Source organism: Lepidothrix coronata, unplaced genomic scaffold (assembly GCF_001604755.1).
Source record: "Lepidothrix coronata isolate B3197 unplaced genomic scaffold, Lepidothrix_coronata-1.0 Scaffold18, whole genome shotgun sequence".
In the NCBI taxonomy this organism is placed as follows: Eukaryota; Metazoa; Chordata; class Aves; order Passeriformes; family Pipridae; genus Lepidothrix; species Lepidothrix coronata.
In genome coordinates, this window is record NW_016690198.1 from 719823 (window position 1) to 745485 (window position 25663).

General features: G+C 36.4%; 1 protein-coding gene across 8 annotated transcripts in view; it reads right to left on the reverse strand.

Annotated features, from left to right (window-relative positions):
* Nucleotides 1-25663, reverse strand: part of MCTP1 (multiple C2 and transmembrane domain containing 1) — a 177056-nt gene that overhangs the window by 121256 nt on the left and 30137 nt on the right. For 7 of the 8 annotated variants that reach the window (XR_001873544.1, XM_017807237.1, XM_017807235.1 and 4 more), the window contains exons 3-8: nt 23730-23872; nt 22224-22303; nt 21421-21526; nt 13713-13751; nt 5346-5516; nt 3647-3777 (exon numbers count right to left, since the gene is read on the reverse strand). Coding sequence is in view for 7 of the 8 variants with exons in the window: in XM_017807237.1 (XP_017662726.1) it covers nt 3647-3777; nt 5346-5516; nt 13713-13751; nt 21421-21526; nt 22224-22303; nt 23730-23872 (670 nt within the window). In the remaining variant the exon portion in view is untranslated. The remainder of the gene's footprint in view (nt 1-3646; nt 3778-5345; nt 5517-13712; nt 13752-21420; nt 21527-22223; nt 22304-23729; nt 23873-25663) is intronic. The other variant, XM_017807236.1, reaches the window with a different exon arrangement.

The window sequence follows — 25663 nt, forward strand, 5'->3', positions numbered from 1 at the left end:
TACATAGCCTTGATGAACATACTATACACAAGGTCTTTTTTTCTTAATTTGCACAAAATAAGAGCAAAAGTCAATGTAATTTTAAAAATGAATATGTATTTTTTCATACCAATAAATAATGTTATAAATCCTGCTGCACTGGATTGCAAATAACTTCAGCTGAATAAAACTGCATGACATGGGATCTACTTATCCTGTATGTTCACAGAAACAACTTGTTCTCTGACAGCACTCATTCTTGGCAATTTATTGCAGCTGTCAGCAGCCAATTTGTTCAGATTACTGCTACGCACAAAGGTGTAACAATCATGAGGATTTATTAACTGATTATCGTAAAGGTGACAGTCAGAATCACCTTAACACAAATGATAAGGAATTTAAATAATTACATGACAATTAAAATCACTTCACCTTCATTTTGATCTTAATATTACCTACACAACCTTACTGCAGTGTATGTTTTTAATCACAGGAGCATACTGACTTGATACAGAACATAAATTACTTGTTCATAGCAAAAAGATGTGAACATTAAATGTACTCAGACTGTACAATATATATACACGTACATATGTATTTCTACTTAACAGCTGAAACAACAAGTAATACTGCTTATGCAAGTCTACATGCTTATTTGAATGCTGTGTGGCTTTAGCTCCTGGTGCTTTCCATAAAAAGAACTTCTTGACCTCATGTACTTGGTCCTGGAATGCTGGTTGTTTTTTAAAAAAACTATATTCAGAAGAATGCCAGTATTTCACTTCTGTAACATGAAGCTCAGTTGTGATCAAGACCAGTGTTTTCTCATACAAATCAGCACATGACTGGAAATATATTTTCCTCAAGGCTTTTGAATGAGGTCTTTTCTCAGGATTTTGAAATCTCGAAATAAACACTGAACTGGTTCCAGGGTTTGGGGATTTTTTTACAATATTCTAAGATGGAAGTTCACAAGGTGCTACAGCCTTTGAACTCTAATGGAGAATGCACACAGCTGAAACTCAAATGAATTTTATAAACCCATAGTGCTCCAAGTTAAGAATGGAAATCAACCCGTTAGCATTTCATTTCAGGAACTGCCATTTTGAATGTGCGTGGGCATCAAGATGAAGACAGAGCTTTATGCTACTTATGCAACAGACGTTCTCCTTTTCTCAACTAGGATGAAATGGCATTACTTTCACCCTCTTAACATCTTCCTCTCTCTTACAAGCTACCCCTTCCACTTCTGTCCTCCTGTTATGTCACCCCAAAACCAGAATCTCAATTCCATGTCTTCAGGCTTCTTGAACATTTTTCCTGCATCTTCTCACCCTCAGAAATATATAGCAAACCCAAGCCCTCGCAATCTGAGCACACATGCTGTTGCCACTGTGTCACAATCCCAGCTTTCACCTGGTCCTTACCATGCTCTAGCCTAACAAGTACAACGATATACAAGGCCCACAGATGTCTATGTCCCTGACTCCCTACTTCTTCTATTTCACAAAAGTGCAGCTGAAACACGGTATTATTCCAGGAGAGTTTATGGCATTCTGATTTGGAATAGAATTTGCCAGTAACTGAGGTCAGTAGAGTAAAAACACAGGTCTCCTGCACTATTTTCCATGAAGATCCTGGAATTTGGCCCTTCAACCTTCCACCTGGGAAACCTTTTCTTCTGTTTTCTCAATTTGGTTTGCTCTTTCCCTCAATGAATAGGATCTATTCAATCAAGTGTGCCTTCTCCCTAACTATTCTTTGGCCAAGCAGGACATCTTCAAGAAACAATTGTTTTCATTTGCATTTAATAGAAATATTCTTATATAATATTACAGCTGCTGCATGCACAATATTCAAGCAAGAAGATGAAAGGAATTACTCTCCATTCTTGACCAATGCTAGAATGCTACCACGAAGTCTTTTGTTTCCCTCCCACAGCCTCATTATCACTTCTTCTGGAATATGAATTAAAATATACATGTGCCTTGAGAGCCATAGAGCCTTAGTCACAGAGCACAACGCAGCCATGCTTTTAAAAATTAACCTACACTTATCATAACACACATACACACACAAAGAGCAAGTCATAATGTGTGCACCAAGGTATTTCCAGTTTTTCGAAGCAGCCTTTAAAGGAGAAATTGGGAAAGAGAAGTCAGTGTTAAGTGGAGCTGTCAGGTGTTGGTGATTTTTATCCACAATGACCGGAAAAGAATATCAGGGAGGGAAGCTCAGATTGAGCTTGACAAATGACGGTTTTTCATGGAAATCTTCATGGGAAGGAATTTGTTTGCAGGTTGCATTATCCAGAGATAAGGTACCAACAGAAGGTGAAATCAGAGAGTATCTGAAAGGACAAACTTAAGAGGGACTATACATACACTGACAGAGGTTACAAAAATCAAGAGCAGCAAGATTTCAGCAAGTACTGCTTGGATGATGGTGTTATGAAAAATCACACATGAAAGCTTCACCATCTTTTGGATAAGAAGGTAAAATAATGAAGAAAATAGGAATAATTTCCCAAGGTATATAATATGTCAACATAGGACTAAATGATTACACCAGTTCAGAAAAACAGTTATTGCTACCGTATATGTCATGGAGTTTCATCATATAAAATAAAATCCTACTGTGTGTATTTTTGAAAAGTGTTTTTGTCGATATTAAAGTTTTTTGCTTGCAACAGACTCTGTACACATTTTGAGTTTGCAGAATTTATAGTAAGAAATAAACACAGAATATTATTCAGCTCACCTAATTTGATAAAGAAAGCCATTACCTTAAATGGAACACGAGGGAGGAAAAGGTCAGTAGAAACACTGTCATACTGACAACAAAAATACATGGCTTGGTCTGTGGGATTTCCATTCCTCATTTTAATCACAAAAAAAAGAGTATTCTTGCTAGTTAACAGTATCAATGCCCTAGTGAAAGCACCTACAACCAATACTCTCACAAACAACCAAAATATATAGGATTAATAATTATTATAATTATAATTATTATTATAATCCTATTATAATGACTGTATGGATATCAACAAAAGTATGATGTAAAAAATATCTGAGCTTTTCAAATAGCAGCTACTTCACAGAACCTAAAAGCACAAACAGTTTTTTCCCGATTAGCTACCAGTTAATGCCACTTCCTACTCTTTGAAATGGAGCATAGCCACACAAATACATACTATTTCTTTTCCTGAATATAAATTAGGTGAATGATCTTATTTATTTGCCCCAAAAGATATGTGCAGTCTTTCAATACTGTATTTTCATTTACCAAATAGATTGATACATAAATTTGGTCTTATGCATCTATTACAAGTCAAAAGAGTTATTTCTCCTCCAAACTGTATGCTGCTGTATGGAACCTCCTGCATCTTGGTAATTGCTCTAAATGGGGGATTTTTTTTGAAAGCCTCAATCTATTAATTGGTAAAAGCTGCCATCTACTGGTCAGTAAAAATTATTTTACATCATCAAAGTAAAGAATTACATCAATGCAGCAAACTGTACTGGGACATTGCAGAAAATTCTCCCCGAACTTTAAAAAAAACAAACCACACAACAAAAGCAAGACCAAATGGTCATAAGAAATAGTTTCAACAGCAAGGCTCATTTTAATGAGCCCCAGGGAACAAGAAGGCTGGAATTGCACAAACCTGCCAATAAAATCATCCTTTTTGCCAGCATCTTTGTCCCACACCGTAATATCAATAATTCCACCTCGTTCTTCATAGAGATGAAAGTCAAACTGCTCCCTCCACTGAGGATTCAAAGTTTTTGGCACAATCTGAAAGGAGATCAAAAAAGAAGGTCATATTGCATAGTGTAGGCACACACTTTCTTGAACTGTAAATTTGATCTTTAGACTGTTCAGGAAGTTTTTTCTGTCTGCAGTATCAGTATCTCAAGCAGGGAGAACTAAAAAATAGTATAATTAGGAAAAGACTACTGGCCAGTTCTCTCATGCCTCTCTGACTTAACAGCAACCTCCAAAATCCTGCAACCTGTCCACCTTCAAAAGCCTCCTAAACAAACGATTTGCCCTGGGAATGGAGCCATTTCTCTGTAGAATAATTATGTCCTCTCTTAAGAGACAGCTGTAAAGTTGCGTCTCTGAGCCCAAAAGAAAACAAAGCACTTGCAATGACAAGTAGATGGTGACTGTATGTACTTAAACAAACAATTTTATCATGTCCTTTTTCCCTAGCTGCAGTGATACTGGGATACTGCAGCATCCCAGACAGATGCAGTGATACTATGGTTTACTTTGTATGGAATAAATTTTTTTTTTCCAAAACTGTATTTTACTTCCTTTCATTTAAAACCCAGATGAAAGCAGCTTTCTCAATCATTTTCAGTCTGGTTACTTCTGACTTCAATGGATTTCAGTCCATGTACTTCTGACCACACTGTGCAGAACGAAAAGCTTACAGATTTTTCTACCAAAATGCAAAAACAGCATTCACAGTAGTCACACGTGTCCTGAGCAAGAAACAGCCTAGCACCTTCCCTATTAAGGAAACACTACTTCTTACACCCACCAGTTCTACTGGCTTGAAACAACAGAAAATTCAGAGAGGATTATGAAAATTTTTTATTCACAAAAGCATGAAATTTGATTTCTTCTAATTTCAGATTAAGAGGCACTAATGCAGGCTCAGAGCTCTGCAAATACAGCAACTAAATGTTCCTGGCTTCTTCTTCAATTTCTCCTTTGTCTGGCTGTGAAAACCACAGCGGTCACCACTGCTGTTGAGAGAGGAAGATCATGTGCATCATTGGTGGTCCAAGCATCTTCCATAAACAGCAATTTTCAAAACAGTAGGGACCAGGGGAATAAAAAAGTAATAGCAAGAAAGCCAAGAAAGTTCCCACATAAATTGTCTCCCTGATTAATCCTCTCTACCTGTGAAGTTCATAAAGAAAATTTTAATGAAACTTGCTGTAAGGACACAAAGAGGAAAGTGAGAATATAAGCACGACATGATTTGAGGATAAGACAATGCAAAGGATCCAAGAAGCAACCAGCATCAAGCCTGGAAAGTAGTTGTCACAATCACTCTGCATCTCTCCCCTCTCATGAATGACTCCTGCAAGAAATAAAAGCCAACACAGTCTGTACAGAATATCAGGTGTGCCCTTTGGTACACCCAAATTTTTCAGTGCTACATTTTCCCCCATCTAGTACTACTTTTGTTTATAATGACATAAAAAGAAACATTCAAAGCTCCAGGTGCTCTGGCAACTGATTATTACAGCAATATATCTCCATCACTACTGAAAGTCATAAAAGTTAAAAAATCCCAAACAGGAATGAAGCATTTCAAAAACATTTTCAGTCACAGCTAAAATTACCTTGCTTTTGTACTTCTGATGCCCCAGTCGGAACTTCACATACGGATCACTTAGTCCATTTGCATCCATCGCCTTAAGTTCACGACCTTCTATTAAGGTAACACTAACTATTCCTCTCCATAGCTGAGACTTTCTGTGCAGGTCTGAGAGACGTAAGCTCTGGGTCTGAAACTTCAGGGAAACAAAAGCATAAATTTAGTTTACACAACTCCAAAAATTTCCCCTGTTTTTCAGTGTTCAATTTCACCAGGAATTTAAAACAACTACTTTAAGCCATTTTGAAGTTACTGGATAATACATATGTATACAATACTCCATAGAATAACTTGGAAAGAAATAAAACAGTGACAATTAAGCAGATAATGTCATATAATGCTTTGAAAGAAGCAAGCAGAACAAATGCTACTTAAGGAAATGTGCATTAAAACAAAAAGGTGTTTTTTCTGCTTCACTTCTCCCTCTCCTGCTAAGAATACAAATAAATGTTGCAAAGTCTCTTCTATTAGTAGTATATGACTGAATGAACTTGAAGAAACATTAAAATAAACAGAAAAAAACAGTGACAATACAAAACTTCCATTGGAATAATACAAATGCCTGTATCTCACCCTCTAAAATGACATGGTATTCTCAGAAACATTCATTAAATACCACCATATAAGTTCAAGAGTTTCTAAACAACGTTGCAGAACCTTTGTTCAGAATTGTGCAGAAACTTGCAGACTGCAAACCCTTGGCCACAGATTTTGTGGGTTAAAAGAAAATTCACACACAAAACAGTTGGCTCATTTCGTTAATGAACTCCACTGGGGGTTGGGTGAGCAAGAGGCTATAAACTCGAGTAATTTAAGATCATCTCCAGTTTGCTCTGACCTACAAGATATCAGAACTGGGGAATCACCTGTGCACTCCTAAAGAAGGCAAACGTGTCTTGGGTGCATCTGAGAAGCAATGTTGCCAAAGGCTCTCCCTTCTATTCTGAAAGTTTATTTGTTCAAGGTTACTTTATCTATAAATCAGAACACTGGATAGCTAAACAATATTTAATCTCGCAAATTATTCTTTCTAGGATTCAAAAAAAAGCTAGTCTTTATATATATGCTGGTGTAAATATATCAAATATATGCATTTTCTTCATTTTGCAATGTAGTTTGGGTAACAAAAGCTTTATGAGCTCAGCAATCATGCCTGCATGGCCGGCTTCATCATTTGCAGACCTCCAGTACCCCTGGAGGAGGTTTTCAGTGCAAATCTGGTTTGAGTCTTAGACGGTAAACACAGCTGGATGGTTACAGCTGTGCAGGTGTCCCTGGCAGAATTTTACCTTATTACCCAGAGACAATGATAAAAAGTAGACTGGAGAACAATCCCTGGATTATAACCTGCACTCACCAGAGAGAAGTATTATACGTGAGTACTGAGGCCACTGGGGTTGGAGCAAATCTGATTAACATGCCCTTTGCAGCATTTCAGATATTTTATTGGCATGTATTTATGTTTTCTAATGGTTATTCATCCCAAATAGCATGGTTACTCCCAAAATATTTCACTATATTTATTAAAGATTTCTCTTCCTGAAGCGAAGGATTTGACTGCAGAGAAACTTCTCACAAACCTACTGTTTCTACGAAGGCAAACAAGGAATAACCTTTGGAATAACCTTTAACTTAACATGTGACAGCAGTGGGACATCAGAAAGCAGACACTCTACAAAAATTAGTGCACAACTGGGAAAATCACTTGCCAGAGAAGATACTTCATTTACAACTTGGGAACACAACATAAACTAAAACTTTTTCTTGGCACAAATACCCCTTTCATTGGGGGAATACAGTCTATATTGCCAAAGACCTGACTTGAAAAGAAGTGGTAGATTTTTTAATTCTTGTTCCAGTTTCTTAGAAGGCTTAGAGCAAAAGAAATACTGGAGAGTAAATAATCAACATTGACTCTATCCTGAACATAAGGTGATGAGAGTACAGAAAGAAGAAAAGACCATGCATGTTTAGGAATATATTTATATTGGGATAGATGCAGTGATTGAGACTTATTTTGCAAAAAAAACACACAATTCTTGGGGGTTTTTTGAGAGCTGAGTGGGTATCCACATGATTTTGAGGATACTATCATGGAAAATAAGCTTGAGTTTGCATTCACAACTCTTTTGACGTAAACCTTAAGCACCACAGCATCGCTGTCTACTTCACTCATCACCAATGAGACACTGAATAATTTAGAGAGTATATCTAATCTGAATTCCATATTTTCAACAGCTCTTAAAATAATTTGCTGCATTAGAGCACCTGCCACCTTATAAAGCATGCTGGATTTTTATGACCAGTAGGATGTTTCATAACTAGTAGGGGGTAATTTACATAAAAGGTGGCAAGGCAAGATCTAAATGCCCAAGAGCTGGAGGTAAAATGACAGACAGGTAAGACAGGAGTTTACAAGAGTCAGGCAGGAGCCCCGAGAACAACCATTCACATGCTGCTGGAGGAAGCCCTCCTGAGTCAAAGACACATTCTGTGGTCAACAGTGATCAAAGCACCTTGCACAGCCCAGTAGTGTTCACTGATAGTGAAGCTGCAGAGCCTATGTCTCAACATGCTGGAAGAAAAGCAGCAGCTACCAAAAGAGGTATGGGTTGGTTGTGACTGTTTCTTCTTCAAGGTAGGAAATGTAGACCACAACAGCGCTCTTTTCTTTTTTATCAGTAACACACAGATCCAAGGCACAGCAAAAGGGAGATGTACTGGAAGTCAGGGTACAGCCTGCTGGAGCTAAAGCTATTGAGATTTCCTGGACATGAAAGGCATGGGCTACGTGGCCTTCTCCAGCAAGAATAATTTCCAGCTGGCACTCTTCTTGTTTCCAAGCAAGACTGAAGAGCATCCAACATGCTTTCCTTCTAGTCAAAGTCACATTTATCCTCAGAAATTACATATACTAACATAACCTCTCATTTCATACAATGGTTCTTGAAGGAAGTTAAAATGAAAAAAAGGAATGTTTAGATTTCAAGTCAAATTTGACAAAAAAGCTAAGAGATGAAAAAAAAATGAAAAAGCAAGACTGATTTCACCTTTTAGAGTTCTTCCCTTATGAATTCAATGTCACAGTGTGAGACAGGTACATTTCTAGGTACATTTTTAGGTAGCTAAGAAACCGTCTGTAAAATCCAGCCCAAAGTGAGTTGACTACAAAGTCAGAAGGGAAACCATGAGAATAAAACAAAGAAATGAGTCTGTATCTTTCTCAATTTCTCCTATGAAGGATGTTTCTCAAGAGTAATTCTTAGGTAACTTTTTTCCCTCAGCAAGCATGTCATGATTATTGCTGCCTGGATTCATTCTTCTGACAAAAACAGAAAAAAAGTCACGAAGAAACCACACAACCTTTCATTTATCTGTAAATAGGTAGGGAGTTACATATTTCATATATAATGCCAAAACATGAAAAGAAGCAAAGTCAAAATCTCAGTCCATAATCAACTGTCATTAATGTGGGATTATTATTCACATTATTCACATTTTGAGAATTTATATGCAGGATATAGGCATGGCAACTCCTGTATGACATGTTCTAAACACACCAAAGAGGGAGGGGTGGTGGGAAAGTTGCAGCCTGCATGCAGTGAGGCTTTCACTCTCCCAAAAAGGAAATTAAAATTTGACTTCTGAAAAGAAATCTTTCACATCAAAGGATGCTTACAGCTAGCTACCCGTGAAAGAAAAACCCACATATTTTCATATCCCCACACTGCGCTTTAATGCTTCTACTATAAAGAGCATGCAAACCCAGCATCTTCTGATGTGATAAACTTAGGCTTTATTTGTGTTCCACTTATTCTGTCTAAATGTAGAGCAGTGGGTGGGCTAGGGCATTAACAGCAGAAAATCTTTTGATACAGAACTGTCTGTATGTTTCATATAGTTAGCCAATGTCAGAACTGAAAGATAACCTTATAACATGACTCAATGTTTTGCATGTGTTCATGTATATCTGGGTAACATTACTGGGTGGGAAACCAACTAGGGTTAGTCAGAATCCGGGCATTTACCTCAGGTTCATCAAGACCACATTCTCAATGAGTTAGTGTTACTTTCATCAAAAGAAGAGATGCATTTAGTAGGTGGTTTTCAAAATCCCCTAAATATTTACATTTATCTTTGGGTATCTAAGTGACCTTTGGAATTTGAGATCATACGGAGTTGGAGAAACCCCACGCACTGTCCTCTCCCAGCACGACCTCACTTCTTCATTGATCAGCCTTCATGCCCTGCAAAGTACCACCTAACTCACTGGCATGTGCTTGTGCCCATGCAAACAGACTCTGCTTTTACAAAATCTCCTCCTTGGTACACACACCACTAGGACACACTGCTCTTCTGTGTCCTTGAACACAACAGATAAAAACAGAAGTGTGCCTACCACAAACTTACTAAAAAGTTTTAAAAACCAAATCAATAATGCAGCTTTCTGTCCTGCAATGGCATCTCTATCCAAAAAATAACTTTGGCTTGGAAGCTTTAAATAAAATATCAATCAAGAAACAAGCGAAAGAATATAAAAAAGAACAATACTTCTCTCCATCACTGAACAGAGGATAGGTGTACAAATACAGCAAAGTGAATCAAAGCCAGCGTCACAAATGACTGCTGCAAATTCAAGTAAACAGAATTTTTCTCCCCCAGTTTCTAGGAGGCTTACATGACTTGGATAAAACATGTAAAATAAAGATTGAGAATATCAATAGATACAGCCGCTAGTTCTATGTACCACACGACAAAAAAACCAAGGGACAGTCACGTGCATTTGCAATGCTTTTCCTATATTAGAAACTATATACAAAGTATGACACCTTGCAGAAGTCATCAACATACAGACACTGACTTACAAAAATGCCATCAGTGGGATCATGATGATTCCTTCTTAATGTTTGCGCATTGTGACTAAACTGGTTTTGTAAATTGACTGCTACTGATAATGACTGCAATATGAAAAAACATTTCTCTTAATTTTCTATCAACTAAATTTAACATTTCAGGATATTTTAACCGTAAGTGAAGCTTATAAAAATTTTTGTAGTTGTGAAATTTACACTGCCCTGTGCCCTGTGTATTTTCATTATAATTGCCATGTTAAATCTGGTTTATGGTGTTTGCTCTAACAACTGGATACTGCCATTGTAGAGCAATGTTGTCATGAGACTACAGTAACAAGAGCTCACACTTTTGCAGCATTTCATATATTTTTGTGGGGGTTTTAAGTGGAATAATTTGGCTTAAGTCCACTTGCCAGAGGCAGCTCAGGTGTAGTATGAAGGAGGCTGTGGCACTCACTCTGACCTGCATTTTCTGGGAAAGAGTGGAAATATTTATAGAGGACAACAGTGTGCAGAAGGAGCTGTCAGAGAGGCTGTGCCAGTACAGTCCTAACCTTCTCCATTGTCCTTCTCCCAGCAATTCCTCTTGGAAACTGTGCCTGCAATATGTGAAAGTCAGTGGGTCTCCTGATGATCCTGTTACTGCCCTGGACAACCAGCGTCACCGAGTCCCAGTGCTGATGTGAATGTGACACACAGAAGGACAGTGGCCACCAATACTTTATGGAAACTCCCTGTACTTTTGTAATTTCTGGAATGAACCCAGAAACCCCCATGCCAAGGTGTTACTATGCTGATTTTGTTGTTAACTAGGTCAGTTGTTATCACTCACATACAATTAATGCAAATGTAAGCCTCACCAAATATTTGCATAATTTTTATAATCACATGTCTAGCAGACAGGCGTACCTATTCTGACTTTTCTACTTCTATTTCAGTATATAGTAGCTCTCCTTCAAGCACCATTTACAGCTGATAAACTGACATCTAGAACATCATGGCTTACAAAAAACAAGTATATTTTCTCAGTTTTAAAAGATTCTTCACAAAAACCCAAATGCAGGAATTCTACCATCTATTCTGAAATTCCGGAGAATTTTGGCTGAAAGATTCTGGTTGAAAGATTGAACTGACTGTAAATTACTTGAATTAAGAAATATCATACAGCTCTATGCTTATGTTTGTCTCTGCAATACTTATACCATGATTTGCTATTTACAGTTTTATTCTCTACTCAAGAGACATCTAATTTCAGTGGAAAAGCATTTTGTTTCAATTTTAAAACAGCAAAAAATGCAAATCAGGAGCCACAGAAAGTAAATATTTTGAGTCAGGCATAAAAGCATCAGTTATTAAGGCCATAGGTCTTGGTATTTAGTTTGTGCAACTGGAACACACATATTTTCAGAAAAGCTTTCTAAAAGAAATTTTTAAAACAGTCAGCAGTTAGGAGCTGAAAGCCATACATTTTGCAATTCATTCTTGCTTAAAATGTTCATACATTCTATTTTTCAGTTTAAAAGTATACGCAAAAATTTCTAAAGCTGAATTAAAGCAAATATAGTTATCTAAATGTAAATTAAAAATCAATTTTATTCACTTGCTTTAGGCAGTAAATGCATACTTTTATGCCCAATTGTAACTAATCGGAAGTAGCTTCTCAGTTGTGACTAAGGGGCGTCCATGTGAACACCAAGAAGTTCAACAAGGCTAAATGGAAAGTCCTGCAACTGGGTCAAGGTAAACCCAAGTACAAATTCAGGCTGGGCAGAGAATAGATTGTGAGCAGTCTTGAGGAGAAGGACTTGGTGGTGTTGGTAGATAAGAAGCCCAACATGACCTAGTGATATGTTGCTGCAGCCCAGAAAGTTAACTGTGTCCTGAGTTGCATCAAGAGAAGTGTGGCCAGCAGGTTGAGGGAGGTGATTCTCCCCCTCTGCTCTGCTCTGGTGAGACTCCACCTGGAGTATCAGCTCGGAGGCCGATTTGCAAAAATGCCACTACTGAATGAAAAGTTATGAAATGAATGTAACAGAGAAGAACAGGAATAAATAATTCACTTGAAGACCTGTGAAGAATTCCCAATTATCATGTTGTGCCATTCATTCAGGATTATTGAAGCTCATAGTTTCGTCAATTTGTAATCTGAAGTATGAGAACAAACATATATTTAGCACATCAAGAGTTAACATATCACTGTCATGATGGAAAACAGTTCTACCCTTCACCATTCTCACAGCTCTTCCTTATCTCTTCAGGAGTCTGAGCACCTTAGATATTTCATGAAGTTACATGAACCATATGAGAATCAAAATACTATACATCATCACTTCACGAAATATCTTTGCTTCTGAAATTTCCAAAAGGAAACAGAGATAGAGTATTGTCCTGCATCCAGAAGCAAACTGTGAAAAACCCATCCATAACCGAAGAATTATGAACACTGCTCTCTTTTACTATTTAAAGATTAAAAAGCGTGCAAATATTTGTCAGATGAGCAGCATATACAACATCGTTTGTTAACAACCTTCTATTTAAATTTGTGCATCAATATGCTAGAAAAGCAAATAACTTTATAAAATAAGTCAATCATTCCACAAAGTTATTTCACTTTTTTTTCTCATTTTAACACCTTTACACGGTAACATCTCAAAAAAACCCAGATCTACCACACCAACTTGAGATTTCAAGAAATTTCAATTTTATTTTTATCAATACAAATAGTAAGAAGGCTTAAAACTTAAACAGAATGACAGCATTAGGTAAGACTGGCCAGAAAACTACTAAGAAACTATATACATTTTCTTTATCTCTTTGGAGACACATACAGCAAAAAAGAAAGCTAAAAACTGGTTGTATTCCACTATAGTAAAACTCTCAGCATTTCCCATGTGGAAAAGAGCATACACTGCTCCTTTTTTATCAGTTCCTAAGAGGGGAAAAGCCAGACACTGAATTTGCTTGAAGAGGCATCTAAAGAGCTCTATAAACTGGACACCAAGAATGATTCCTTAAGCATTCTGCTCTTTTAAAGCATGGCTATGACTGTCACCTATGGATGACTAGCATCACTGTGAAAACAGCACACAAATCCTCTAATGAGTAAGTAATAAGAAAATGAAAGTTATCCTTTTGCATGAATTCTTTGTTCCTATTAACAAAGGAAATTGTTTATGCATGGGAAATAAAGATTTTAGAAAAGGAATCAGGACATGTCGGCCATTACCAGATGACTTCAAGATAGGTTAAAATGCTGTAACTAAGTTGACAGGCTTTATGATTACATTAAAAAAACTGTTTCATGATTTTGATTTGATGAAACAAAAAACAAGGTCAATAAAACACATTTTGAAGGACAATGAATCCTGTGCCAGTCCTAGATGTCATGTTTGGTAAAACATCATAGTTGTTCCAAAAAAAAACTCACAAAAAACCAAAAACAAACAGCCAGAAGACCACATGCTAAAAATAACAGTTACCTTACTTGATCTTTTCCAACTCTTCCTCATTAGCATTGTCTGAAAATAAAATAAAGCATTTTAATTACCTTTCCTCTGCAATACAGAAAAGGAGGCCAACTGTCTCCAACAGTACAATTCACATTTAACCACCACTACAACTGAAACAGCAACAAGCACAATTCAGCAACAGATACACAAGCCTGAAACAAATCCAGGCAAGTAGCAGCCCTTTGCACACCCAGGCACGCCTTTCTGGGTGGTCTGAAAATCTCATTTCTGGAGACAATGCATTATGTGAACTTGTAAGAAAGAAAGACAGAAAAACAGAATTACATAAGCAAATGGAAAAAAATGAATGTGCCATTACTGATAGTGATCACAACTCTGACTGATACTTGAATAGTAGGTTTTTTTAATAATAAAGTTCTCCATTTTTTTGGAATGCTACTGTTTAACTCGTAAGTGTAGCCACATAGAAATCCTGCATAAGGGTCCTTTGATAACATGAATCTATTACAAAATCCTTAAAGTTACCACTGTTAGTTCATTTCATAGCAGCAAAAATATGTCTTAGTTTGGTTATTACGCACATGAGGGAGAAAACAAAGTTATACCTTCACTCAAAAAATCCCAAATCTCAGTTGCCCTGTCCCATTACCTAAATAACCTGTAAAACCTTGGCACTACTAAACACCATGCTCTGACATGCTGAAAGGCAAAGTGTCCACAGACAGACTCTAAATCATTAAATAAAAGAGACATATTGGTCAAGTAGATCGGGGACAATTTATCTGTGAACACAACTGCTGCTTAAGCAGCTCTGTGGAAATGCAGAAAAATTACTTTATACAATTTAATAACATCTAGCAGCCTGATATTGACACTGAGCAAGAATAAATCAAAGAACATTAATTCCTTTTGAAACTTTGTCATGAAAAGTAAATATAATGTTTCTTTTTATTAACTATTGCAAAACCACTTTTTTTTTCAGATAATGGAAATAAATTTTGAAACGGAAACATTTTCCTCACTAATAAATTAAATTATATCATGGGGAAAAATTAAAATGAGAAAAAAATATGTAGGATTTATATGTTTGAAATATCCAGAAATTTTTCAAATAGACACAGCTTTTTGGGAGAAGAAAAACAACAAGCTGCTGAGGACACTTTTTAAGTTGCTATGGACAGTTAAAACCCAAGGGCTTTGCTGTAAGTTAATGATAATTGTAGCACTGTGGCTTTGGAAAATATACACAGATACTAAACGCTTTATAAAGCTGGAGAAAACCCCTGAATTCATTTTTACAGAAGAAGCACGTAAGAATTAAGCAGCTTGAGGCCCATAGAAGGCTCTGATGAAAATCTCTGAGTTCCTGGGTCCTGTCCAGCACAACATAGCTTCTCTCTTCCTTGTCATTTCTGAATCCCACACAGCTACAAGTCAGAGCAGAAACTCAGCTTCACTAGTCTTCAGACCAGGCTGTGAGCAAGGAAGAGAATATGGCCCAACAGCTGAATTGACTATGTAGGTTTAGATTAGATACTAGGAAAAAATTCTTCACCATGAGGGTGGTGAGGCACTGGAACAGGTTGCCCAGAGAAGCTGTGGCTGCCCCATCCTGGCAAGTGTTCAAGGCCAGGCTGGATGTGGTCCTGAGCAACCTGGTCTAATGGAAGAGGTTGGAACTAGATGATCCTTAAGGTCTCTTCCAAACCAAACAACTCTATGATTCTATGATTCTTTCAACTCTGAGGAGTTCAGTTTGAGTTGTAGCTACAGAAACATATGCAGTATTTGCTGAGTACACTGGTATCATTACCAGCTAGAGCAAGATAAGCTGAAGCCATAGCAATCACCCTTAGAAGCCAGTAAAATAAATATATAGCATAGGACAGATCAGGATGAATGATCTACGTGGAATTTTTTAATCTGAAAATATTCCATGCCCTGAGTCTATCTCTGTCTTTTTTTTCCTATTATATTATTATCCCTCTGGCAAATAAAACAAACAAACAAACAAATAAATAGTAATAGTGTATTATAAGATTTAATACAGCAAACAAACTGACAGCATATTAATGTTGTTAATATTTTCATATGAAGTAAAAAACCTAAGTATCATTAAGATAGATCATTTTAGGAAAAAAACGATGCCTTGAACTTTAATCTCATTAAATAACAACATCCAAGTAGCACTTGGCTTCCTTTTTTCCATTTTCTATGCCTCTAAGGCTGCTAGCAGTGAACAGTTGTCCTCAATCTCTGCTGGTTCCAAGACAACAGTTCTCATCAAGCTACCAACTTTGTCATTTCCTGTAGCTGGAAATTGCCTGTAAGACCCAGGTAGGAAACAGCTATTGTAGTGAAGACCTGGGTGACATGCAGCTCTGAAGACGTCACAGTCACTGGAAGTTCTCCAGTGGTGAAACCCGTGCACTGAATGCTGATGGAGAAAGAGACAGAAAAACTCACATGCACTGTGGGACCCACAACTACAACACCAAACAGAATTTGCAAGAAGCCTGTACACATGCATGTAGTTACAAACAGCACACCGGCATGCGCTGCACTACATGTATCCAAAGGGAATACTAAGAGAACACTATCAGATTAAAGAAACAAAACAAGCTTCTTTGGAGCAGGTCCAAGAAAAAAACTGAGTAACTGCTGGTTCTGACGTCTTTTAAACTGGTATCAAAAGGAGAAATTCAGAAGGTTATCAAAAGAAGAAATTCAGAAGGTCATCAAAAGGAAAAATAGAGAAAGTACACCATAAACACACTATTTTTTTATAAACAGAGTTAAATTAATAAATTTTTAGAGCTCACATATTTTAACATTTTTATATATACATACTTTTCCCATATTTATTTATTTTACATCTTTTTAGTTTACAGTAGTTACCTAAGTTATCTGTCCTCTCAAGGCAATAAAATTAAAATGCTGCATTAATGTACTGTTAACAGCACAGAGCAAATGCAAATGAATTATTGTAACTAGTGTTATGGCAACTTAATTGTGTTAGGCTGGAAATGGACACAAATATTAAAAACTTTCTAATTTTTATTGTCCTATAAGAATAATTCATTAATCAAATTTATTCGCAATTTATGATTGTTCAAAAATCAGAACTAATCAGATTGCCTTCATTTGTCAAAAAATCAAAAGAATAGGACTTTAATAACTTCAGAAATGCTATGTTTCTATTTATGTACATAGTTCAAATAAGAAGTTACAAGATTATTACTTCAAATGTTCACATCTTTATGTCTTTAGAACAAGCACCAGGTAGAAAAAGGCAAGGATATTCAGAGACAAGATCTGCTAGAAATTTTGATTTGTTCACCTGCCCATACTCTTACATTAATATTTAATAACTGCAGGCTACTTCTGCATTTTCTTCACATAAAATGTACCACAAAATCTAATATTGTGCTCTTACTTATGAAACTAGTATATTGAATTTCCTTTAATTGAAATTATGTCCAATATTCTCCTAATGGAAAAACACAATCATAAACTACTTAAGCACTGTTTTTCACAGTCTATCAGATTCCAAAATAAATACTCCCCTTTCGTAGTCAGTGTAATACAATTTTACATACAGTTATATGAACATATGTATATGTTAACATTCTTAATTGACATCTGAATCCAAAAATGTAATGTTTTGATCTGAGGAAATGGGACCTTCCAGCTATAATTCCCAAGATCACCTTATCAGTCAGTACGCAGAAAATCTGAATTTCATCAGAATTTTTTTCCAGAAAGATAAGGAAGAAAATGTTCCTCTGTGGATCAAATCTCTCTCTCATCTCTTTTCATATCTAAAGGTTTCACCCAAAACAAAATAATCTATTACTCTGTCAAACTGACTGCTTATTTTTAAAATCATTTGCAATAATACCTCTCTCACAGACAGGTGGCAATATACAAGGCCCCCCATTTTGTCTCATTTAAGTTCAAACTTCCGCTTGGAGTACCTTATCCTCCATCAGCATCAATATTTCTTATGCAGTGTAAGAAGATGCATCTTCCTGTAACATACAGCTACATTATTTTGAAATGTCAATGTAGCACTTTCCTACAGGACCTGTCCTCCAGCCACACAAACACACCCTCAAAAAACTTTTCCTTTACCTGCACATCAATGCATGACCTCCAAAACAGCCTCACTGCAGTTCAGGCAGTGAAAGGATCTCTTTGGAAAGTATCATCCACATCAAGTTACCAAAGGACACATCACAAACGTCATCTTGTTCAAGAGGTCTTAATTTGAAATACGGCTATAGACCTGCCCAAAATACAGGATATGTGGCTTCTATGGCTACGTGGGAAAGCTAATACTTCTTCTGTTGAAGCTATTCCTTTTTTTTTTTTATTTCCCAATGGTCTTAATAACACTCTCATTTAAAATACATGGAATTATAGTACCTTCAGTATAAGTACTTGCAGTTAATTTCTGAAATCTTCAGCTCTATGATTTAACCACTCCACACTGTTTAAGTGTGACAACATGTAAATGGTGTAAAAAAATAAAAAATATTATCTTAATTACTTAATGACTTGCAACTCTTAGTTGCAAGGAATTCACAAGTTATCACCAGAGCAAAACAAAACCTATTCAGAAGAAACTGTATTTTTGAAATGTAAGCTATATAGGGATATCAAACAAACAGGTTTTAAGTAAATTTGAAATTACTTAGAAAAAAAATGTACATAATCTGAAGAGACAGTATGTCTTCTGTGCAGCAGTCATTAAAGCATATTTAAAGGTGTTCACAGGTTTTTATCTATACATTTCAACCACACTTGAATTATTACTTAAATAGAGATATCCAAGTAGAGGGGGAGCAGCAATCATTCAAACAGCATGAGAATGTAGGAAATGCTTTAATTGCTGCTTTACATGGTGCACATTTCGAGAGTGGACAAGAATTAGCCTTGATCTTTTAACAACATTTGAAAATTTATTGATCTCAATCACACTAATTTCAATAAAAATTATCCTCATTATTACAAAACCTTTCAAAAATAACAACAGCTGTTGTCCAAAGACAACAGCTTAATTGGAGTGATACACTTTGCAATATATCTACTCCTTAGAGTAAAAAAAAATCTAACAAATAATTGCTACATATGGTTACTGAGTAAAAGATAATTGAGTCTTTAATTATGAAACCCTTAACACATTCATAAACAGTAATTCAATATTAATTTTGTAAGTTATCTTGCTCGCACTGTGATACAAATTCTCTGAATTTACTGCAACTTTGCCAGAACTGCTCTGAGATCTGTATCTTGGAAAGACTGGTTTCTAACAATAAGTATTAAGATTCAGATTAGGAACCAGATTCTTAATTGGAATCTTGGACATTTTCAGAATGAAGTCCCATTTAACAGTTTGAATGGCAAGAAAATTTTTTCACTTGAGCTAAACTAAAAAAAGTGAACAATGAAATGCGTGATAGCACAAACCCAGTTCTTCCTCCTATTACAACCAATCAGCTGGATATGAAAAAAGTTGCTACCCAGCAAGTCTGTGGTGCTCCCAATACTTTTGACATTCAGTTGCTAAATCACCAACACCCCTATGAAAGACAAGCTACATTATAGGGTCTTAATTTCACTTTCTCACCTGTAATTTTCTTGAGTGCACTCTCTATAAGAGCTGACAACATGGAGCAGCGCAGTACTATCCTCTCTGTATGATGAAAGAAGGAAACTAACATGCTGTCCACATAATGATGTCCCACATAAAAATACAGTATTTCTGTGCTACATGATTTAGGATTATGGCAGAATAGTGCCAAAACTACTTGGAAAAACAGTGCAATTACCATCTGACTCAGAAATGCTGGTCTTACCTAAATGTACAAAAAAAAATCCAAAATGAAATAAATTTTTTCATTTAAGTAACACTCTTGTGGTGCAAATCTGCAAGATTCTAAATTGTCTGGACAAACATATTGCTTAAAAAAAAGTAAAATACACTGTCTAAATAAGCTAGATTCACATTACTACCATATTCCATTATTTCTATTAAGTGCTAACAAAATGTTACGAGGCAAATTAACAGAGAAGAAACCCATTTTCAAAACTCTACATCATCTCGGTTATACTAAATACCAAACATCTAGTTCCAGTAACTGACTTACTACGCTACTTAATGTTACCTGGGAGAAAAGTGGAAAAAGAACTATTACAATCTGCCAGTAGTCCTCAGGTATGCAAGAGGATGATGACTTACACTGCAGCATATAGAAACATAAATGTTCTTACAAAAACCATGTTGTTGACCGTATCCATGGAAAATTCAATCAGATTAATGCTTTTTCCTTGGCCTCTGTTGCAACCCACTTCTGAGGCAGGGCAACCTTGGGGGAGGATTAAAGCAAAATGATGCTAAATAACCAATATAACAACAAATTTAATTAAAATGTGCTTTAAAACCAAAACTGGAGAAAAAAGGTAATGGATTGGAAAAGGGGTGCATAGCTCTTCTGGAGTGTATGATCATCTTAGGAAAGGAAAATCGGAAAGACAAAAATGGAGAAAAAGAGATAGGAGAAAAGAGAGAAAGATATCACCACCTGTGGCTCCAGCCACGCATGGGTGAACATGGTCTGTGGTCACGATACATAGTCCTGGCCCATCAGAAGTGGGGGCCCGCAAACAGGTCAAAAATTGGGAGTTTATCCAGTAATGCCCCAATCTCTCCTCCTGGATGAGTTCTGGGCATGTGCAGTCTTCTTTCCGGAAGATTCTAGAAGTCTGGTGGCGTTGGGGGTCGGGGTGGGGTTCATGGTGTGTGTCTATGTGCCCGAGTGCCTGGGCAAAGTTTCTGAACAAAGTTTCTGAGTGGCTGCACAGTGGTGGCTGCTGGTATGGCAAAGAGACTGGCATTAAAAAAACCCCGCTACCCTGCCTCTACAGGATCTATTGCTTAACAGCGATTTCTTCTTTAATTTGAAAACAGCTTGCTTAAGGCAAAATTTAGCTGCAAGGTCCACGTGGTTCACTGCAGCCTCTCTGAAGCCAGAGGAATCCACATTATTTTACAACCTCTGAGATATCATCTCTTCTATTTCTGCCACAGTTATACTACCCAAGTCAAAAGTCAACACACAAAAAGCTAGTAAAATATATCCAACTAGAGACAGAGTTTGTCACAACTAGGACAACCTAGAAAACTGGAAAATAGTTTCACTTACAACTAGGCAGCTCAGAAAACTAAGACTGATGAAGGAACTACAATAAACCTAGAAAATCACACCATTTCATAATTGAAATGTAAACAGGAAATTGAAAAACATCAAATAAGACTTTAACATTAGATGTCAAAAAGCAGAAACACTACCTTTTTTCAGCTTTATTTTCAGCATGGAATAGGAATCAAATATTCTTACCTAGAGATACCAGCACTAGGTCAAAAATTCTTAACCAGTGGTTTACTGATGTTTCTCCATATTAATCAGCACCATTCACCTGTAACTGACTTTATCTGAAATTTATGATCCATCTGGATTTCTCATTACTATCTCAGGAAGGATCCAACTCAGATGAAGCACACTGTACTGTACCAGAAACACCGTTCATTGTTATTTTAAAAATTAGAAAAATCAAATTAATCTCAGAATTTGAGATTTACTCTTGTGCTCCAAGTCATCCAACCACAGAACAATCACAGGAGCGATCACACTTATTAAAATGTTAAAATTACCGGTTCTCGCTGTTCTCCTGGAGCCAACAGAACCGACAAGAATATACTTCCCAGATCATGGTCAGGGTAATGAGGATCCTTCAGACTCAAGGTAACATCTGTCTGCCTAGGAGACAAAAAAAGTACACATTTATTTTGATTTCCATTATTTTGATATATTACGGATATATTTCACAGATAATGAAATTTCTGAATTATGAGAATTAAAGGCATCTCCATTTATAAGAAATTACTTGAAAACAGTGTCACAAATTTGCCCTATTTCTACTTTAAAGTATTTCTGTCTAAATGCTCATAAAAAAATACAAAATGCTTTTACTTGTTAAGTACTTACATGTACTGAAAAAATTAAATCAGAACTTTAACCTTAATGGATTAAAAACCAGAAAAAAGAAAGTCAAACAGCAGGTGGTTATGCTGTGAATGAAGACAGCATCAAACTGAGATTAAAGTGGTTATAAAACTAACTGCTCCATAGACACTATAAAAATGTTTTTCATAATCAGCTAATACATAAGCATACTTTGTGTTTTTCCTTGGTTAGTTTAGTAGGTTTATACAGAAAACCTGAGATTAGCTCAGTTATTTAGAGCATGGTGCTAACAACACCAAGGTTGTGTGTTCCATCTCCATATGGGCCATTCACTTAACAGTTGGACTCAACGATCCTTGTGGGTCCCTTCCAAACCACAATATTCTCTGGTATAATTATTTTCTAGCATAAAGTTCTATTTGCAATTCCACAAACATGATATTATCAGACAGCCATATAGAAATATTCTGTAGGCTTGTTTGTGCCATACCTGTTTAATTCCAACGACGTGAGATCCAGAAATGCTGAACCAATGAAGTCATCTTGAAGTCCGAAGTCATAGTCAAATACCTAAGATGCACAGGAGCATTTTTTAGTACTAGAGATCTTCTTTCTTTGGAAGTTTTCTGACTTTATGAATGGTTCTTGAAACTCCTTTTCCAGAGTTACAGCTTCATGTTTCTCACCTGTTAAACCAGGACTACCTGAAAGCAACCTGAAACTTTCTGGCCAGAAATCAAGCTTGAAACTGCTTGTTTGAAAGTCAGACTGCATCATGTAGAGAAACATAGTGGTGTATACTACTATTAGACTACATATGTGAACAACATCAATTTTATAAAAAAAAAAAGCATTCTGATAAACATTGGCACTGAAAGAACGAAGATCAAAAGAATACCTAAAGTTAAACAGAATCATTGATTTGCTATACATTGATTCCTTTATCAATTCTGCAAAATGGAAGGAGGAGGGCAGGATATGGTTATGAAAAATGGGTTATTACAGCACTTGCATCAGTATTAGGAATAATATAATTGTACATTTTGAAGGTTGTATAATTTTCTAAGGTTAGAAATATTACAATATAAGATTAAAACTTAATGGATACGTGTAAGGAAACAATGACATTTAATAATCTACTATGAGAACCTTGCCTGCTAATTTCCTACCTAAAGACAGAGCACCTGGACAAATTTACTGATATCCAGACAGGAATCTGTGGCCAATACATTGAGTAGTACAAGCTGAGATGGGTTACACCTTTCTAAGTCAGAAGAAAGGACAACAAATAAACTGGGGGAAGATTTGCAGGGAAATAAACAAGGCAACAAAAAAAATTGTGACACAAAAAAATAAGGGAAAGTGTCAATTATCAAAATCTACTTTCAAGGTAAATTAAATTTTTTTTGGTAAGCATTGTCATGAGGATTTCTGAGGACCAGAATATACTTTCAGCTAAGTAAAAGTGTGACTTGTGAACATCTTGTAAGGAGAACCTTTAACTGAGCTATGACAGGACTAAGTTCAAGTTCTTCAATTTTAATGCAAATATTTCAACTATTGTATTACGCTAACTCTTTTCCAGGAGGCAAAGAGGTTCATCTTCCACAAATACTGTAATATGGACAGTATTAAGACAGCAGTAACAGAGATCCTATGGCCCAAAGGCTACAACACTGTTGCAGGACTCAAAGGGTTTGAATGCAAGTATGTGAGCACAAGCCCCTCACATGCCATCACCATGAAAGACAGTTTACTTTCGCTGTCCTTCTGCTAAGATCACACTAAAGAAATACAAAACAATGATGACCTCAAATAAACAAAAATATTTGTGGTATTTATCACTTTTTAAAATGTTGATATCATCATTCTACAGACATAATTTAAATAAGTTTATTGTACAATAAACTTTTCAGTATACAAAAATCACAAAATTAAACTCTTTCAATAACTCTTCTGTTGTAATTTGTCTGACATATGTAAGATAGTGTCCTACCTTTATATACAATGGTTCTCTTGGGTTATCTATAAGAATGCAAGCTTTTTCTTCCCACACAGGATTGAGGTTCTTGTGTACTGTTTTACTTCTAAATACTTCTTTTCCTCCAAGTTTGAACTTGACATATGGATCACTGGTTCCTGTTAAAGACACATATAGTATTAATTATATCTTTGTAATACAGTAAGGGAATGGAGACTAAATTACTTCAAACAGAACTAAAAGTAATTTCTATAGACAATCAAACCAAAAACAGCATCAGATGAAAGAATTTTTTATTGTCACAATCTGTTATTTTCCAGGGTGTCATTACTCAGGTAATTGACTCTGTTAATATCAAGTGCTTGCATCACTTTCTGTTGTTTGAGATCCATTCCCAAAGTCACACATGAAATACTGGCTACTGCAGTGTAGGTTTTACTTAACTAAACTATGTCTTTCTTAAGGCTAGGATATTATTTTAATGCAACCACAAAAATTAGATCATATAGTTAAAATTACTCCTGTAAAACATTAATCTAATTATCTTGTGCCTTTCAAAAGGCACGTAGTCCACAGACACCACTAGTGTAACTTTTCATTGACTTTACTGTCTCCAGGCTTTCCTCTTCCATAAAGATTCACTTCCTACAAAACTCACAATGAGAAAATCAACTCTAAAGTCAGTCCATAAAGTTCACAACATGCTTCTTGCAGCAATCACCTACTCACCAGAGAGCACAGGCCTAAGCCCCCTGATACAACCAAGTAACAATTAACTGTGACCAGAAAGACAACTCTGAAGGGTACTGAAATAAAAATGTTAAATATGGCATGAACAGAGAATACATGGAACTTGGACGTGGTGTCACAGGGAACAACTGGTGAAAGGAGGACTCTTGGGTGGGCATCGAGAATAGCAGTAATCCAAGAGCACATCTGAGACTAACCGATCAAAGACTATTTTAAAATAAACAATAACTCTAGCATGAATAACAGTTTCATCTTCATGAACAGCAGTAAAATTACAAGACAAGACTTTTTTTTTTACTATTAAGGCTTTTCACAAGCCTGACATATTTTAGAAGTTTGCATTTCCATCTACTGGGAAATAAAGTCATTCACTTTTCTTAAAATTGCAACACATTCTTCTAAATATAAATTAGGAGGGTATGACTCGAGCTCTTTACATTATTTTATCCAGCCAGAAGATGTCAGTGTTCTTTACCTAAAGTTTTATCTCCTTTTCAGAAAGCTACAGAGGCGGAAACCAGGGTCTCATATTTGACAGGATTACAGTCATTTCCATCCATAATTACTGGGGCACAATTCAGTGGCATAAAAATGTTTTGTCTAGGACAACTAACTTGTTCCTTGGTTATTCAAGTAGTGGTGGTGATTTTGAAGGCAAAGATCAGGTATTTTAATTAATTCTGTGTAACGTGAAGAATATTTTGAATATAGACACCATGGGGTGGTGCACCCATCCCGCTGCTCCTCGGGACCACTCTACAACCTCAGGAATCCTGTTAGGCCTTGGTCTTTGTCTAAAGAGTTTGGCAGTGAAGCATCCCTTGATTGTACCAGGAATTCTTGCATGACTAAGGTGGGAGAGGGTAAAATCAGTCATCCCCTGACAGCCTGCAGCATCTAAAAAGGCAGAAAAGGATATTAGCCTGTGAGTTGGAAGGGTTGAATGAGAGGCCTTTAAACTAGGTTTGAAGGGGGAAGGGTATAAGACTGGGCTCACTAGACATGAGCCTGGAGGCAGTATGCCAGCGCTGGGGGTTGTGGTGGTTTGGGCTAGGCCTTCCTTGGTGACCAGTTTGTAACCAAGGAAGGGTCCAGATTTACCCAGTATTCCCTACAATTTTTACGTAAACCAGACTGTAAGAAGAAAGGAGGAGAGGCCTTCGCTCTCTTTCCTTCCAGCGGCTTGAAGGTGCAGGTTC